Below are 19,223 nucleotides of genomic sequence, written 5' to 3' on the forward strand. Positions count from 1 at the left end.
TCCGAGGGGCGTCAAGTCATCTTGTGCCTAGAAGAGAATATTCTGAAATGCTCAGGACACAAGATTAGTCCGCACAACAATTGTCATCAATCACTAAAACCACTTAGGAGAAATATGCCCTAACACCCAGTGCATGGCGAGTAGCAAGGGGACGTGCGGGCCGTATATATGAGCTACTTGTGTTTTTTTTCGAGAACACCTTGAGAGAGGCAGGGGTTCCTGCATTTTATTAAGAAGAAGAGAGTTGGTCCAGTTTATAAGGAAAACCGGACCCGGAATACTAAAATTCTTGGCTAATTGGGGAAAACCGAATGAAAACCCAAAAAGAAAAAACGAGAAAAAGAGGCACTAGAACTAGGTGAAAGGGGCAAGATAAAAACATCATCAAGGGACATCATCGGATCCAGACACCAGAGCGCCTAGACCCAAAACAATAAGCCGAGACTCAAGTGCAAACCAACTGACCGCCACTCGCCGAAGGGAAATCATTCATATCGAATGAGTCTTCTGTCTCGGCCTCAAAGAATCATGTGCTAACATTATCTTGTGGAAAGCGTCCTGAGAGGTCCAACTTTGACTTCCCTGCAATCCTCGTCAAAGAGCTCAACGCCTCGATCACTTGCGGTGAGAGTGTTTTTTTTGTACATGTCCTAATATGTTTGCATCTTTTGCTATGGACCCTCTGCTTTGCTGACCTCCGGGAGCTCACCAAAAAAGTCCAAGATCCTATACTCTGCGCTCTTGGATGTCGGGATGTTGCATGCCTTGTTCTTCTTCTCCACACGCCCGCTCCGCTGCCCATCATTCTTATTCCCATTCGAAGGAACGGGGTTCCCAAGCTGAGGTTGTGAGAGTGGACAAGTAACCTTCCCGAGAAAATCCTCCAGAGATATTGGCGCTGCTCTAGTTTGCATCGCGATCACAACAACATTGCACACGTCCATCACAGGCTCAACCAGAACGCTGGACGCGTACATAGCGAACGGCTCCTATGAACTCGGCCTCAGGTGTACAAGGGAATGCACCATAGATGATGAGGGGGCCTCCAAGGCGTGGCCACGAGACTGTAGCCTCCAAGCACATAGGATCAGTAGGTTCCTCACTCCCTACCGACGAGGCACCGCGGGTAAACCATATGTGTTTTATGCTAGTTGATATTTACCGAAAAAGGGTTTCCCCCGCTTTGTATTACAAAGCAACCAACCGATACAATCAACATTAGGTGGTGGGGCGGAAGCAGCACAATCACACCCAAAAGAAACGAAAGAGAAAAATGCCGACAACGGCGGATCGACGGAAACGAAGACGCTTCATGACTACTGCGCCCACCGAAGATCTCCCACCAAGCTCCAAGCCTCCGAAGCACCGGTACCAATCAACACCTCTAAGAAGGACCGCGATGATGACGACGCTATTGCCAAGGGTTTCCCCTGGTACGTGACGAGGTAAGAGTAAGGGTCGCCCTCGATGCCCTCCAGGAAGGTCTAGCGGCACCCACCTGCGTCGCCGCATCGGTGTTGGCCAGGCCGACAGGGGTTTCCCCCGATCCCAACCTTCACCTCGGATGCTCCAGAGCCTGCAACCAAACCGACCACCATCTTGCACCACTGCGGTCATGAAGCCTGCACGCCGTCTCACCGCGACACCATGAAGTGAGGCCTGCACAGCGGGGAATAGGAGCCGGGACTAGCGCCACAACATCGTCGCCACGCGGGAGGGTACAACCTCCACCGTCGACGACGGTAGCCGACCGGGCACAATAGCAGGAGCATACCAAGCCCGTGGGCCCAGAGGCCCGGCCGAGCCCTCAACGCCTGTAAAGCTCCTGCCATCGCGCTGCAGCAGGCGCGCCATCAGCATCGCCGCCCCCGTCCGAGCTGCTCCTCCTCACCACCACACAGACGACGATAAAGCCACGCTGGGAGCCGGCCCGCTAGGACCCATATGGGTCCCGCAGGGCCCTGATCTGGGTCGGGGGCGCGCCGTCGGCCACCCTGCGTCACCACGCCGTCTCATCGCCAAGGGGCAACACCACCACCTCGCGCGTCGCCGGCCACTGCTGCCGGGTCGCCGGACCGTCGCCGAGCCGAGGAGCACCGCCGCCGCCCCCATGCCCCGAGCAGGGAGCCGTGCGCGCGGGGACAGACAGTCCGGTCGCCGCCAACACCACCCGGCCAAGTGCCGTGGGCGACTGTCGGCGGCGGCAGGGAGGGAAGGGGCACGAAGGGAGGCCGAAGAGGGGAGGAGCTCGTGCCGCCCCGGCCACCTCCCGGGGAGACGGCACAGGGCGGATCCGGGAGGGAAGAGGGGGGGGGGGGGGGGACGGCCGGCGGCGGTGGGGGGAGGGTGGGAGGAACCCTAGCGAAACTCCCTAGGGTGGGAGGAACCCTAGCGAAGGCCGATCTAGCTTCTTCTCGTGAATCAATTTTTTGCCGGGTCGTGAATCTTGTGAAACAAGGAGAGAGTAGTTGATATTTATACTCAAGTACTCGGCATTAGTTGGTACATACGTTGTTGCGTTACACTTGCAGTTGCAGCGCCACTTGCTTTGGGCTTTGGCTCTCTTGCCGTGAGTTAGCAACCTAACAAGACGTTTTGGATCATGCAGAAAGCACTTGTGTGTATTCCAACCTGAATCAAAGGGCTTGGTTATACTAATTCCTTTTTATAAAGAGAGCTCCCTCGCTGAAATCATATTGTCTTTTGATAACAACTACAGTACACTGGTTAGACTAATTCCATGTACTTGTACGACTAGCGTGTATACATAGAGTTTCCCAAACATAAACTAGTACAGTATATCGATGCAAAAAAAAACATAAACTAGTATGTTGGCAGGTCTCCTGTTGAGCCATCTTTGTTACGACTTATAAAGCACGGGAAGTATCCTGTGAAACGAAAAGAAAAGCCACGTCCTCCCAAAAAGTCAGAATATACCAAAAGAAAACGATAAGAAGAAGATGTAATAATCAAGTAAAGAATGTAAAACGAACTAGAGCCGACCCATTCAACTTATGAATTTGTAGTAGTACTCATGAAAAACCCTCACGGTCCTCTTAATATATACAAGTTGTCATTTTCTCTCCTCTCACGGAAAACTCCATCAAGATGAAGATGAGCAGTTGACAAGGAAACTATCAATCAAATCAACCACCGAAAAGAGGCAGGGATAACAGCAAAACTCTTGAAGCCATCGCTCATCCCCGCGCGCCTACGAAGTAGGAGTAGTAGCACCCATGTCAGGCGGCCAAAGCCTAGGTGTTCTTGGTCGGCCGGAGCGCGATGACGAGCCCCGGGAAGACGTCGTCGGGGTCGTGCACGTGCGGGTTCCTCTCCACGATGAACGGGTCCCCGCACTTGTCGCTGATGGTGTGCAGCGTCTCGCCTTCCCCGACCACGTACACCTCGTCGCACGGCCGGGCCGCCGCGCCGCCGAGCCGCGGGCCGCGGAAGTAGGCCGCGGCGCCGCCTTCCCCGTCGTCGTCGTCCGCGGTCTCCGCGCTGAGCGCTCCCAGCAGCACGAGCGCGACGAGCGCCACGGCGCACCACCACGACGCCGCGTCCGCGGCCGACACGGCCGCGGCGCACAGCTCCGCCCGCCGGATGTTGGTCGCCGGCGCGGCCATGCGAGCGAGAGAGCGCACTGGCACTGCACGGACCTCGTGAACGCGTGCGTTTGCGTCTGGCACAGAGGAGGTCTTGCCTTTGCCTGGCTTTGGGAGTATGTGTGGGGCGCGCGCGGGAGGCGGTTTATAACGTGGAACGGCGCACACGGACGTGGTGGTTTCGGCGTGGCGGACTTTTTGTCACGGTTTGGTAAACGTGGGGAGCCCGCGGAGGAGAGGGGCCGAGCGCCCGGTGCAGTGCTGGTTAATGGTGGTTAGCTTCATCCCTGAAACGACTTTAAGACTAGTACGACATGCCAATTGTGGCACAAATTCAATGCTCCAGTGAAGTTACTGGTAGTAGTTTAATGCAGCGATTTTAGTGGGTGGATATGTTCGTACAGTAGTTTTTGTGGGAAATTAATCCTACATTTAAAACGCTCCGATATACTCCTCATTTAGCCATCATTGATTATTCAAGAACTATTCTCCTCTTCTTCTTCTTTTAGGCAAAGGAGAGTCGGGGTTTCTCAACAAAAAAAAGAGATAGTACTACTCCATCAAACTATAGGAGAGGCGGTCAGGCAAATGGAAGAAGTTGTTGCAAAGTATCCTAGTTTCCACTCGAAAAAGCAAACAGCGATCAAGTTCTACACTGTGGAGAAGTACACGGTTTCTGTTTTTAGCCATTGGCATTAATTGGAACGACCATGATTAGCGGAGCTACTACTCCTTTGCTTCACACCGAAGTGTAAGCAGACACCACCCACACATGTCCCGCCCGTAAGCAGTGCCACTTAGATTTGGAGCAGGGGACCAAATTGAACGACCACCATGTCCACCAAGTACAGAGGGAGTACTTGGTAGTAGTTGGTACTACGTCCCTCCCGTCTCGTACGGTGTCACCTGCGCTTGACTTGTCCACGTGCATGTGCCACATCGCGGACGATTTCTCCTTTTAACATAGTTTAGCCCAAACTAACCTCCGTTGTAAAAAAAATAAAAAAAATCTGTCCCTTTTCCTACTTGTGACGGTAGGCGTACACACTCTACCATCATCTATTACGGCGGTAGCCACTTATCCACGTCAACATGATTAGATGAAGTCATCCACGTTGATCTAAACATATTGTCACAGAAAGTGACGGTAGGGTGTGTATGCCTACCGACACAGAGGATAACGGTAGGAAAAAAAATTAGATTCATTTTTTTTTCACAAACGGATCAAACCAGGCTAAAAATACCAAAATGGTCAAAACAGTGAATTTGTCCCCACCAAACCGCTACAGCAACTGTTGACCTACACGGTGCCGTCCGTTGCCTGTGTACGCATCCTCGCGCAGGTTTCCGGCTGTGTTCATCTTTGCGCCGCTCGCCTCCAAGGCATCAGTCCATTCAGCAAACGGAAATCTTGTGCCTGCTGGCCCGGGGTTTCCCCGGAAGGTATGGCGGGCAGCGTGCGTGGACGGCGACGTTCGGGTGGCGACCGGCGTGTCTGCTTCGCCGAGGCCGGCGTCTCCGGTCCGCAGCCGAGGGTTTCTCGAGAGGGATGTGTGGTAAGGTGATGCCCCGGGCCGAGCCGGATGGATCAGAGCATATCCATTCCTTGCAACCTACACGCTCTGGATAGATAGATAGATCGACGCACGAACGCACAGATGGCGTGGCCAAGTATCCTCCTAGATATCCTACTCCACCCCTGCCTCGTTCCTAACCTCAATCCGAACAAAACCAACACAGCAACAACCAGCATGTCCAGTCCTGACACTTACCAAGAACAGGACCAAGAAAAGCTTCTTGTTGCCTCTCATTATTCGGCGTTGAAATACCTCGACATGTGTAGGCAGGTGGAGAGGACCGCACAGCAAAAATGATGATCAGTTGAACCAAACCTTGAAATTGCAGCAAGGTCACGTACGTACGCCTCCTTGATTGTGTTGTTCGTTCAACTGCTTCCGTTATACGAACCAAGCGTACATTCTCACCAACAGAGCTACCCTGCATGGTCCATGGGGCCATGCCAGGAACGCCGGTTTCCTTAAGTCGGCCAGGCCGATGTGCATTTTGTTCTGAGAATTTCCAGTCCACGAGATAACGATGCACCACCAACCATTTCTCTCTCTCTCTCTCTCTCTCTCTCTCTCTCTCTCTCTCTTTTGCGGGGAGATGCACCACCAACTTGACTCGGCTGAAAATAAGAAAACCACTGTGATTTTGTTCTCGCTAATTCGGATTGACGTGGAGTAGTACAAAACTGCCGTGGAAATCTAATCGCGCGAAGGGGGTTTATGGGGTTTAGAGCAATTATAAGAGCATCTCTAACAGACACTTCAAAACGTGAAAGTGAAAACGAGGTTTTTAGTTCACGGAAAACGTATTCTAAGGATCGGTTCGAGCTGCCGCCGCACAGATCCTTTAAATTTAAACTGTAAATCGAATTTCCGTTTGTATTTTTTCGCATATCTTTTTTTCCCTCTCGTCCGGGTCTATGGTCAACTAAATCCGCTCCTAAAAGCCGACGAAGAACACACGAAGCGGTCAAATACAGATCCGCCGACGTCCGAGACGGCTCGCACGAAGCAACCGTCATCGTAGCTGGTTAGCTCCGGTCGCCGAATCCATACACAAGCTAGTTAGCTAGCTAGCTCCCTTTCCCGAATCCATCCAGGAGCTAGCTAGCTAGCTCCGATCGCCGTTGCCGAATCCGGCCAGGACGGACATGGTAGCTGCAAGGACAGGCGGAGACGGACGAACGACGGTCGGGGACTGGCGGGGCGCCACGAGCAACTCATGAAGGTTCCGATGGCAGTTGGTCTTTCGCCAACGGTCTTTCGCATATACACGACATACTCGGGTTGGCTCCGAAATCTTTATATTCACAGGTTTGATGGTGATGTTTACCGTGGCCCTTCAAAATTTATAGACCGGAGTCGTTTACGGGGTCTGTTCGGGACACTCTTTTAGCGTGGAACTGTAAAATGGCGGTTATTTTGCGGGTTCACGAGTTATACGGGGTCTGCTAGAGATGCTTTAACCGGGCGATTCATTTCGTTTGCGCGTGTCTTTTTGAGTCGCTACGGACAAAAGCGGTGGCCCAACACGCCGACTTAAACCCTAATCATGACCACGACATGTTAGTACCGACCCATTTTAGGTCCAAATTTGGTCTTGATTTGCATCCTCGAGGACACAAAACGGATGTGCACCGTTCCTCCGTGTATGTCTGTTGGGGAACGTTGCATGGGAAACAAAAAATTTCCTACACACATGAAGACCTATCATGGTGATGTCCATCTACGAGAGGAGATTAGATCCACATGCCCTTGTAGATCGCTAAGCGGGAAGCGTTAAGAAACACGGTTGATGTAGTGGTACAGCTTCGTGATTCAAATCACCGTCGTCCCACGATCCGTCCCACGATCTGTTCCGATCTAGTGCCGAACGGACGACACCTCCGCGTTCAGCACACGTACAGCTCAATGATGATCTCGGCCTTCTTGATCCAGCAAGAGAGACAGAGAAGTAGATGAGTTCTCCGGCAACGTGACGGCGGTCCGGTGGTGGTGATGATCTACTCCTGCAGGGCTCCGTCCGAGCTCCGCAGAAATCCGATCTAGAGGAAGAACTACGTGGTATAGGTTTGAGTTACACGTGACAAAGTTGTGTCTCAAAAAGCACTAAACCACCAATATATATAGGAGGAGGTGAGGGGCTAGCCTTGGGGCTCAAGGGAGCCCCAGGGCGCTGGCCGAGTGGGAGGAGGTGGACTCCCACCCCAATTCGGTTTGGGGGAAGGAGTCCCCTCCTTCCTTCCCACCTCCCTCTTTCCTTGTTTTATTCTTTTCTTTTGGTTTTTTTTCACTTGTGACGCCATGGCCCTATTGGGCTGGCCTCACCAGCTTACTAAGGGCTGGTGCGCCACCGTAGGGTCACTGGGCTCACTCCCAGGTGGGTGGGCCCCTCCCGGTGAATACCCGAAACCCATTCGTCACTCCCGGTACACTGCCGGTAATGCCCGAAACTATCCGGTGACCAAATGAAACCATCCTATATATCAATCTTCGTTTCCAGACCATTCCGGAAACCCTCGTGACGTCCGTGATCTCATCCGGGACTCCAAACAACCTTCGCTAACCACACGTATAACTCAACTATACTAAAACATCATCGAACCTTAAGTGTGCAGACCCTGCGGGTTCGAGAACTATGTAGACATGACCCGAGACACTCCTCGGTCAATATCCAATAGCGGTACCTGGATGTCCATATTGGATCCTACATATTCTACGAAGATCTTATCGGTTGAACCTCTATGCCAAGGATTCATATAATCCCGTATGTCATTCCCTTTGTCCTTCGGTATGTTACTTGCCCGAGATTCGGTCGTCGGTATTCGTATACCTATTTCAATCTTGTTACCGGCAAGTCTCTTTACTTGTTCCGTAATACAAGATCCCGTGACTTACACTTGAGTCGCATTGCTTGCAAGGCTTGTTTGTGATGTTGTATTACCGAGTGGGCCCCAAGATACCTCTCTGTCACACGGAGTGACAAATCCCAGTCTTGATCCATACTAACTCAACAGACACCTTCGGAGACACCTGTAGAGCACCTTTATAGTCACCCAGTTACGTTGTGACGTTTGATACACACAAGGTATTCCTCCAGTGTCAGTGAGTTATATGATCTCATGGTCATAGGAATGAATACTTGGCACGCAGAAAACAATAACAATAAAATGACACGATCACATGCTACGTTCATAGTTTGGGTCTAGTCCATCACATGATTCTCCTAATGATGTGATCCAGTTATCAAGTGACAACACTTGCGTATGATCAGAAAACCTTAACCATCCTTGATCAACTGGCTAGCCAACTAGAGGCTTGCTAGGGACATTGTTTTGTCTATATATCCACACATGTATCTATGCTTTCATTCAATACAATTATAGCATGGATAATAAACGATTATCTTGAAACAAGAAATATAATAATAACTATTTTATCATTGCCTCTAGGGCATATTTCCAACATTGTCGTGGGTCCACGAATCGGCGGCTCAACCACCGCTCGCATCATATTAAATGCCCACACCTATCTCGGGGCTCATCTGGAAGTGGGTGCAAGGTCCGCGTCGCCACTTTTTTTAATTGAAGCGTGCGGCAGGGCTGGCCTCATCCACTTCCAAACGTCCGTCCACATATGGACACGCCTGCTCCCTGGCTGGCGACCATAAACCCTAGCTAGCCATGGCCTTCTTCAATAGGAAACGGAAGGGGAAGACCAAGCTCAGCGCCGACGTGAGCTCTTCCCGCGGACGCTCGTCGGCGTGAGCTCTTCCCACGGGCGCTCGCCGCCGCTACAGTTGACGCCGTTGTAGCCTGCTAGACGCGGCTCGCCTCCGGCGCAGGAACGACTCTACATAGCAGTCCACCAGGCACGGTGGCACTCGCAGTACCGCCGGCTGCTGCAATATCCAGACGTCAACGTGCCCCATGGTTGGCATCGGATCTGCAGCAGATCCCCATTCCGGTAGTGCTCCTATCAGCGCGAGCGCACGCGGAGGAGGTTCGTCGGCGTCGCGAGGACCTCACGCTAGAGCAGCACGCGTTGCGTGCTAGACTCCCCCAACTAGGAGCATTGGTTCATGCTAGAGCACGAGGAGGAGCGTCGTCGGGGCGTCCATGTCGACTACTCCATCCCTTCTCCGCCGCCCGACATTCAACCAGAGGAGCAGGACGAAGAGGCTACGTACCAAGCCGCCTTCGAGCTGGCCCTGCAGCAAGCACTGGAGACCAGCATGATCGAGGAGGACGCCTAGTGGGACGACCTAGACCACGCCCTCACCTTGTCCGGAGGTGGACCACCGTCAAGCCCAAGGTGGAGTTGGAGCCCACGTCGTTGCGGAAGCGCTCGCCGCCTCCGCCCACTTGGCCGGAGGAGAAATACAAATGGGTGGGCATGGTCAGCGAGTGGGTGAGCGCGCCACTCGTTTTCACTATGACACCACGTTGGAGGAGGAGGTGGTCCACCTAAAGGAGTGGAGACAACAGTGGCTCGTCGAGGAGGAGGCAGAGGGTCAGTGGAAAAAGCGGTAGGAACAGAAGGAGGAGCCGTTGCGCCTTGAGGAGGGCGAGGAGGAGCGCGCCTGGCTTGTCGCACTTCCGCTGCCGCAGAAAACGCTCGAGGAGGCTTCCCTCGCAGCCTACTAGGAGGCATTCGAGTGGCCTGGGCCGCCTCCCACCTTCGTCGACCTCATCGGTGGCGATGAAGACAGCAAGGGCAAGGACAGGGTGGACGGCGAGGCCACCATGCGGGCGCTGTTTCTTTGTTTTTGTTTTCTTAAAATTTAATTATATTTAATTGTGGTTTTATTCCGTTTGTATGTGGTCACATTTTTTTTTACGCATGCATATTTGGATTTGACTTGTGTTGAACGCATCAACCAACTCAAATAAAATAGTGGATATGTCCGTGCGCATGGTCGATCCAAACGATTAAAAAGCAAACAAATAGTATGTCTGTTTTAATTATCCGGTTGATGTTGCTCTTAGTATTGTACTACAAACGGTTCGCCTGCGTCCATCTAAGGGCCTGTTCGGTAGCTCGCCAGCTTCCAGCTTCCGCCTATCCGCGAGCGGAGCTGGCCCGAACGGCCCGGCGCCAGGAAGCTGGCTTTCCGAATCGAACCAGCATCCACGTACAAAAATTGGGAGCTGGTGTTTCGTCGATCCCAGAAGCAGTCAAATTGTTTTTTTCTCAAGGCAAGACGGTCTTCATTTTCACAGATTTTTATTTGGGGCGAGTTGTTGAAATACTCCGATTTGTTGCTATTTTCTCGGAAGATTTGGTAGTGTCTTTTGGGAGGTGTTTGGCATCATTTTGTTAATAAGTTATTTGTATTTTTTTTTTCAAGTAGCTTAACACGTATAGCATGTGATTGAACCTTTTTTTAAACTGAACCCTTTTGTTGTTGTGGGAGTGGCTGATGCGTGTTTCTGTGAGAAAACACCTTCACTAGTGGGGACAGGGTCTTTAGCCCCGGTCCGTAAGGGGCTTTAGTCCCGGTTCACCAACCGGGATTAAAGGGACGGGACTAAAGGCCTAACCTTTAGTCCCGGCCCTGTTCCAAGCCGGGACTAAAGGTGCTCCACGTGGGCGCCTCGTAGAGCCACAGGGGCAGGCCCTTTAGTCCCGGTTCGTTACACGGACCGGGACTAAAGAGTTTCAGATTTTGTTTATTTTTGGTTTTTTTTTGAATGAAATTATTTTTGGGTTTTAAGGTTTTAGGGTTTAGGTGTTCGGGAGATTAACGTGATGCCTCGTTTGGTGTTCGGAAATTAGTTTTCATATAATTTAAATAGAAATAATTATGCATATATATAAGATTAACTTATCTTACAAGCGAGCATATATATACAATTATATGGAGATCTGAATTATCGGGACTAGAGTCCGTCTATTCGATTACATGGACGAACATGAGTAATGGCCCCTAGCTACACTAAATCGTCCTTTGTCATCTATAGCTTCCGTCCTCAGAAAGGTCGCAAGCTCCTGTGCAACAGCAATCGCGCGTTGCTCTGGTAGGACCTTCGTCCTCATGGCCGTGTACTATATAAGAAGAGGAGATGAATATGAATATCAATCATGATAACAAAGAATTACGGGTAAAAATAGAGGTGTGAATGTTCATTGCTTACGTCGAATCTGTGATCCTTTTGCTCAGAGGTAAACGTGCGAATGGTCTCGCAAACATAGTATCCGCATAGATGCGTTCCCCGTGGCTGCTGGTCGCACTTTACAAGAATAGAATATATATAATCAAAATAATAATCTAGCATCATAAATGTATTGAAAATAGAAGTATATCATACTACTACTTACCTGAGCCGCTCTAAAGGTCAGCTTCTCAGGCTCGATACTGGGAGTCACGCACTTGAACCGCTTCCAAACCCTGCCCGCCAAGAATAATGATTTGCTAAGTTTTTCATTAATTGATATATCAGAAAATCATCGAGAGAGACCGATAGAGCGCAAGAATGATTGAAATTACCCTTGGAGCATGTCCTGCAGGCTTTGGAACTGTTCCAAGGGTCTCGATAATGGGTCGAAGGCATCAACTCTTCCCTTATCAATTTGAATGTCCAACAGAATCCAATGGAAGCTGCACATGTATATATATATATATATATATATATATATATATATATGTGTGTGTGTGTGTGTGTGTGTATCAGTAACTTATCAATTACACTTATAAGTGAATGGACACAACAGAGTAAAGACCCTCACCTGAAGTTGTATGGAAACAGTATGTGGTCACAGAAATTTTGATCTGTTAGAAACCTTAGAAGGTTTTCCTCCGTCTCCTTGGGTTTATCAGTTAGCGTCGCTATATGTATTTTATCTGGGTCAATAAACCCAATATTTAGGATGTTCCTACTTTTACAATCCAGAATCTTCATTCTGCATAATAGAGTACAAGTTATATATAGACAATGAATTGAAATAACTAAACAAGTTATATGTAGACAACGAATTGAAAAACTTACAGACAATAGCAACTCATAAGCGATTTGTCGAGGGCGTCGGCATTGTACATCTGGAAGAGTTCATCAAAGTCGATATGGATTTCTTCGGGGCGGCCGTAGTACTCCCGTGGGACACTCACCACGATCATCGTTCTCCCATTCTTTGATTCACTTAAGTACCATGTATGCAAGTAACGCATATTTGTTGGGAGATCATCTTTGCTGACCAAGGACGCTCCCATGACAAACTGTGGCTTAGGGGCTACCACAGCCTTGGGTAACCTGTCGTCTTGGGAAGCCAGAATGTCTTCAACCGGGATACCCCATTCAGCCGCCCACTTCTTTGCTAATTCGAAATCTTGCCCCTGCACCGGAGGGCGGACATTCTCGGTTAAAACCCTAAGGGGTGGGATCGACTGTTTGGCCTGTTGTCCAAGCTGAGGAACGTCTGATTTTTTCTTGCTTGTAGTTGAACTTGATTTGCTCCCACTTGCAATTGCACGTGATCTGCTCTTTTTCACTTCCTTCTGCAATGTGCGTGTATAGTCATCAGGCTTATGGTGTAAGTCATACTGTGATGGAAGGGTCGTGAAGTATTTTGCAAATGCTATTTGCTTCTCGGTGTATTCCGGGCGGGGCTCGGGTTCCTTCTTTTTCATCTGCGCATCATGATGTTCCTTTGATATCCTGGCATTTTCCTCGGGGGTACGATCATAAGGTCTGATAGGAAGATTAGCATGAGGTACCTTTGGGAGGGGCGACCGTTTGCGCTTTGGGGGGCTCCGTCGCTTAGAAATCGTCGGCGGAGCGTTCTTGCTGGCACGCTTCCGCTTAGTATCCGGAGCGGGCGGCGGCGGAGACGGACGACCCAAGTCCGGCGGCGGTGATTGGGATGGACTCGTGTTGTGCTGGCCGACGTCATGTAGAGGGCTTGGAGGTAATGGAGGTGTAGGTGACCTGCGACGACTCGGAGACGGTGTTGTCCTTGGGGCCAAGCCTGGAAGCTTGATGTAGTTCTTGTCCCATAGGATGACTCCACCCAGTACTTCTCCGAGTGTCCTCTCATCTTCGGGTCTAGCTATGTCGAGCTCCATATCATGAAACCCCGCCATGATTTCATCCACCCCGACTTTAGCAAAGCCAGTTGGAATCTCACGGCCATGCCAGCGTGCATCAGGGCCAGAAGGTAAAGCTTGTCCGACGGCCACCTTCATGGATATGTTCTTGAATTTCTGATGGAGTTCACATGATGTTGACTCCTTGATTCCATCCACGGGGTAGCCGGGACCGCCCTCTATCATTCTTCGTGCATCGTCGGGCGGGGCCTCAGATTCAGCCACGCTGCTTTTCCGCTTAGATGGGGCGCCGGTAATATCAAATGCAGGATCTTCCTGGCGCGCTACTCCTCTAAGCTCATCAATCTGCTTCTGTTGCTCGTTAATCCTGGCAAGCAACTGGTTGAACTTGTCATTCTCCTCATCCTGTTGCCGCTTCTTTGCTCTCTCGGCTTCTGTAAGTGTCTTGGTCTCTAGCAAACCCAAGCCACCACGGGTAAGAAGGACCGAAGCCTCGCGTTCGTCCTCCATGTTCGTCATTGCCGAGGACCAGTGTGAGCAAATCTTTCTCTCTATGTGCAGTGAACTTTCTTTTTCCCTCCTTAATTTCTTTCACCATCCTTTTCCAATTCTCCCTGGGTATCCTAAGACCGTCACTGCAGATAAGGTCCCCTGTTTCTTCGTCGTACGAACCACCGTGCGCAAGGAACCAATTTCTTGCTCTCAATTCCCACTCATCACGGAGTGGTTTGCATACGATGCCTTTAGCTAGCAGATCTTGCTCTTTCTTATCCCACTTTGGGATGGCAGTCTCATAGCCCCCTGGCCCTAGCTTGTGGTGATATTTCTTCTTGTCGGCATTTATCTTGTTCTTTTCTGATAATGCCTGGGCATCTTCTGACTCCTTGTACTCTTGAAATGCCTTCCAATGATTCGCCTGCTTGGCTTGATACCCCTCGAATACTCGCACTTTCTTTGTCTTCAGATAGTTTTTCCATAGCTTCTTCTTCCAGCTACGGAACAGTTCGGCCATCTTCTTTAGAGTCCACTGCTTGACTTTGGCCCTCAGTTTGTCTGCGGCGTCTTCATTCTCACATTCTGGCAGGTTGAAATGTGACATGAGATCATTCCAAAGATTATCTTTGTACCTTTCGGCGACATAGTCACTATCGGCTGCCCCTTTGCGCTTGTTCCACTCCCGACCGCTGATAGGGACGTGATCCCTAACGAGAACTCCGCATTGCTTCTTGAATGTGTCAGCAGCATTCTTAGGAAGCTTGGGTTCGCCCGTAGGCAATATCACCTCAAAGGTGTAATGCGTCCGTGCATCCAACTTTCTAGTAGGGCCTCGTTTCGTAGCTTTGCTCGATGTGGAGGCCTAAGAGGGAGAAACATTCGTCAAATGAATGTATATGTATACAATATAGAGCTATCTCCAATATTTTTCACATATTACAAGTGATTGTCGAACTTCATATGTATACCTCGCCGGACTTTATTATTTCTTCACTGGCTTCTCCATCAGTGGAGCTATCACCTTCTCCGTCATTGGACCTATCTCCTCCCCCATCGGCTTCATCTTCGTGTCGGTCGACCTCCATTCCATATCCGGAGGGGTTTAGATATGACGACGGAGATTCAGCTGGTTCAACGTCGGGGGCGTCTTTGGTTATATCTTCGAGAAGTTCTTCCTCTTCGAGGTTCCTGATATGTGGATCCATAGTTCTGCAAAAAACGGACATTTGATTAACTAATTAACTAACAAACTATATAAGAGGGGTTGGAAAATTCGAAGTGTCGTTTTATATAGGAGGACCTTTAGTCCCGGGTCTTGGCTAGAACCTAAACTCTAAAATATGTCTAACGGATTCTCTTAACCTTTGTACCAAAAAAGAATTATTTTATCAGGAACTCCGTTCCAAAACAACTTTAGTCCCGGGTCGTGGCTCCACCCGGGACTCCTAGATTTCTGCATAGTATTCAAAGTAGGAGTACTTTTCCAATTTGAGCATTCAATAAGCAAAACCAAATCGTAAAATAAAGTAGTATTCAAATTAGCATGCATTCAATTATAAGCAAATACATCATCTCTTTTGTCCGTACATCGTCGAATATTATCACTAATACTCCTCGAATACTATCATACATATAGCATCACTGATACATCTAGAACCGTAGCGCCCGACGGGTATCGGCGCGGGCGGTGGACACCCAAAGAGAAGGCACCATCACAGGATCATAGCTCCAGTGAGATCCCCGAAGAACCTGCCAGATATGCTCGAACCTGCCCTCCAACGCAACCATGTAGCGATGGACGTGCTCATCCTCCTCGCTGACACGGTGACGTACCACCTCCGCGGTGTCCGGAAGCCTCGGCACCCTCACTGGCCCACGCGACCACCACCAAACAAGGATCGGGTCAACGACGGGCTGGCTCCTCACCAACCTACCCCCCGGAAGGTAGCACCTCCCAATACTAGCCGGGCGGAGCCCAGTCCCGGACAGGGCCCCTCTGATCAAGCAGGTGTCCTCCGCCGAGTCGACGACGAGGATGCGGGATAGGCATCGTAAACTGAACTAAAAAAATAAACTAGTTCTATTAATTTTCTTGCTAAAAATAAACTATTAACACTTAAGCATATACAATAGGAAAATTAAACTATTAAAACTTAAGCATATGCAATAGCAAAATTAAGCAATAATCTAAGAAACACTATTAACACTTAAGCATATACACTATACAATAGCAAAATTAAATGACAAAAAAAATATTTTTTTTGAGCTAGTTGACCCTGAAATTGAAAAGCACTACAAATGAACTCTGAAAATGTTGAAAGTTGGCATGCTATCATCATTTCACCCACATAGCATGTGTTAAAAAGTTGAGAGGGCTACGACAAAAACTGGATGCATTTCGTGTACAAAACGGACAATCTCTCTCGAAGTATCAGGGTTTCGAACGAGAACTCATCTCTTACAAAGGGATTTCATTTTTTGAACTTATTTGAACTCCATACTTTTTGTGTGTTCAAAATGCACCATTCAAAGGGACATCACAAAATTTCAACAATTTATGACTTCATTTGGTATTCTTCGTGCATTTACTTATTTTTTTTGAGCTAGTTGACCCTGAAATTGAAAAGCACTACAAATGAACTCTGAAAATGTTGAAAGTTGGCATGCTATCATCATTTCACCCACATAGCATGTATTAAAAACTTGAGAGGGCTAAGACAAAAACTGGATGTACTTCGTGTACAAAACGGACAATCTCTCTCGAAGTATCAGCGTTTCGAACGAGAACTCATCTCTTACAAAGCGATTTCACTTTTTTGAACTTATTTGAACTCCATACTTTTTGTGTGTTCAAAATGCACCATTCAAAGGCACATCACAAAATTTCAACAATTTCTGACTTCATTTGGTATTCTTCGTGCATTTACTTATTTTTTTTTTGAGCTAGTTGACCCTGAAATTGAAAAGCACTACAAATGAACTCTGAAAATGTTGAAAGTTGGCATGCTATCATCATTTCACCCACATAGCATGTGTTAAAAATTTGAGAGGGCTACGACAAAAACTGGATGCACTTCGTGTACAAAACGGACAATCTCTCTCAAAGTATCAACGTTTCAAACGAGAACTCATCTCTTACAAAGGGATTTCATTTTTTTGAACTTATTTGAACTCCATACTTTTTGTGTGTTCAAAATGCACCATTCAAAGGCACATCACAAAATTTTAACAATTTCTGACTTCATTTGGTATTCTTCGTGCATTTACTTTTTTTTTAGCTAGTTGACCCTGAAATTGAAAAGCACTACAAATGAACTCTGAAAATGTTGAAAGTTGGCATGCTATCATCATTTCACCCACATAGCATGTGTTAAAAAGTTGAGAGGGCTACGACAAAAACTGGATGCACTTCCTGTACAAAACGGACAATCTCTCTCGAAGTATCAGCGTTTCGAACGAGAACTCATCTCTTACTAAGGGATTTCATTTTTTTGAACTTATTTGAACTCCATACTTTTTGTGTGTTCAAAATGCACCATTCAAAGGCACATCACAAAACTTTTTGTATTACATTATTGCACCAATATTCCTATCTATTATTTGTGTTTTCTTCTGGGTCGTAGCCATGGAGAATCTTCATCATTCAGTAGGATGCTTGGGTCAGTTTTCACTTTGAAGGGCGGAATTTCATGAACTTATTATAATCTTCTAACATGTCTGTCTTGTCATCTACTCCCACGATGTTTCTTTTCTCTGGAAGAACTATGTGGCGTTTTGGCTCATCGGACGATATCTTCTTCTGTTGATTTCTTTTTCTCGTTTTTGTAGACATGTCCTTCACATAGAAAACCTGAGCGACATCATTGGCTAGGACAAATGGTTCGTCCATGTACGCATGACTGTTGAGATCCACTGTTGTCATGTCGTACTTTTGGTCTACAACTACCCCGCCTCCTGTGAGCTTCACCCATTTGCACCGAAACAAAGGGATCTTAAAAGTAGGTCCATAGTCAAGTTCCCATATCTCCTCTATGTACCCATAATATGTTTCCAAACAGTGCCCATTCTCGTATGTTGCATCAAAGCGGACACCACTATTTTGGTTGGTGCTCTTTTTATCTTGGGCAACCGTGTAAAATGTATTCCCATTTATCTCATACCCTTGGAAAGTACATATAGTCGAAGATGGTGGCCTGGCCAAACAGTACAGCTGATCTCCAACAGTGTCGTCATTCATGAGATGTGTCTGCAACCAACTGCCGAAAGTCTTCTCGTGTTCCCCTTTAATCCAAGAGTCAGCCTTCCCCGGGTTTTCGGAGCGTAGAATATTCTTGTGTCTCACGATATACGGAGCCACCACGGTGGAATTGTGTAGAACTGTGTAGTGTGCTTGAGAGAAAGAATGTCCGTCGATACATACTTTTACTTTCCTTCCTAGTGTGCCTTTTCCAGTCAGCCTACCCTCATACCGAGATTTAGGAACACCAATCGGCTTAAGGTCAGGAAGAAAGTCCACACAAAACTCAATGACCTCCTCTGTTCCACAGCCCTTGGAGATGCTTCCTTCTGGCCTAGCACGGTTACGAACATATTTCTTTAAGACTCCCATGAACCTCTCGAAGGGGAACATATTGTGTAGAAACACAGGACCGAGAATTCTAATCTCTTCGACTAGGTGAACTAGGAGGTGTGTCAATATATTGAAGAAGGATGGCGGAAACAACAACTCAAAGCTGACCAGACATTGGACCACATCAATCTGTAACGCTGATAGACTTTCTCGATCGATTACCTTCTGAGAAATTGCATTGAGGAATGCACATACCTTCACAATTGCCAGGCGAACATTTTTCGGTAGAATTCCCCTCAATGCAACCGGAAGCAATTGCGTCATAAGCACGTGGCAATCATGAGACTTTAGGTTTTGGAATTTTTTGTCTTTCATATTTACGATTCCCTTTATATTCGATGAGAAGCCAGTCGGGACCTTGATACTGAAAAGGACTTCAAAGAAGATTTCCTTCTCTTCCTTAGTAAGAGCATAGCTGGCACACCCTTGAAACTGCCTTGGATGCATGCCATCTCTTCCTTTATGACGTTCCTGGTCCTCCCGTGCTTCCGGTGTATCTTTTGACTTCCCATACAAGCCCAGGAAGCCTAGAATATTCACGCAGAGATTCTTCGTCAGGTGCATCACGTCGATTGCCGAGCGGACCTCATGGACTTCCCAGTAGGGTAGCTCCCAAAATATAGATTTCTTCTTCCACATGGGTACGCGCTTATCAGGGTCGTTAGGAGCAGGTTGGCTGCCAGGACCCTTTCCAAAGATTACTTTTAATTCTTTGACCATATCAAATACTTCAGCACCAGTACGGATGACAGGCTTCCCTCGGGGTTCTGCCTTGCCATTGAAATGCTTGCCTTTTTTCATTAAGGGATGCTTGGGCAGAAGAAAACGACGATTGTACGGGTACACATTCTTCCTACATTTGTCCAGATATATACTTTCTG

General features: G+C 48.3%; 1 protein-coding gene across 1 annotated transcript; it reads right to left on the bottom strand.

The window, feature by feature from the left end:
• Positions 1–3,012: 3,012 nt before the first annotated feature.
• LOC123428677 lies at positions 3,013–3,806 on the bottom strand (the record flags this gene model as incomplete). The annotated part of the gene is made up of 1 exon (XM_045112865.1): positions 3,013–3,806. A coding segment is annotated over one exon (552 nt), but the record flags the coding sequence as incomplete, so codon positions are not given.
• Positions 3,807–19,223: the final 15,417 nt, after the last annotated feature.

The sequence above is a fragment of the Hordeum vulgare genome, chromosome 2H (assembly GCF_904849725.1).
Source record: "Hordeum vulgare subsp. vulgare chromosome 2H, MorexV3_pseudomolecules_assembly, whole genome shotgun sequence".
NCBI classification, from domain to species: domain Eukaryota; kingdom Viridiplantae; phylum Streptophyta; class Magnoliopsida; order Poales; family Poaceae; genus Hordeum; species Hordeum vulgare.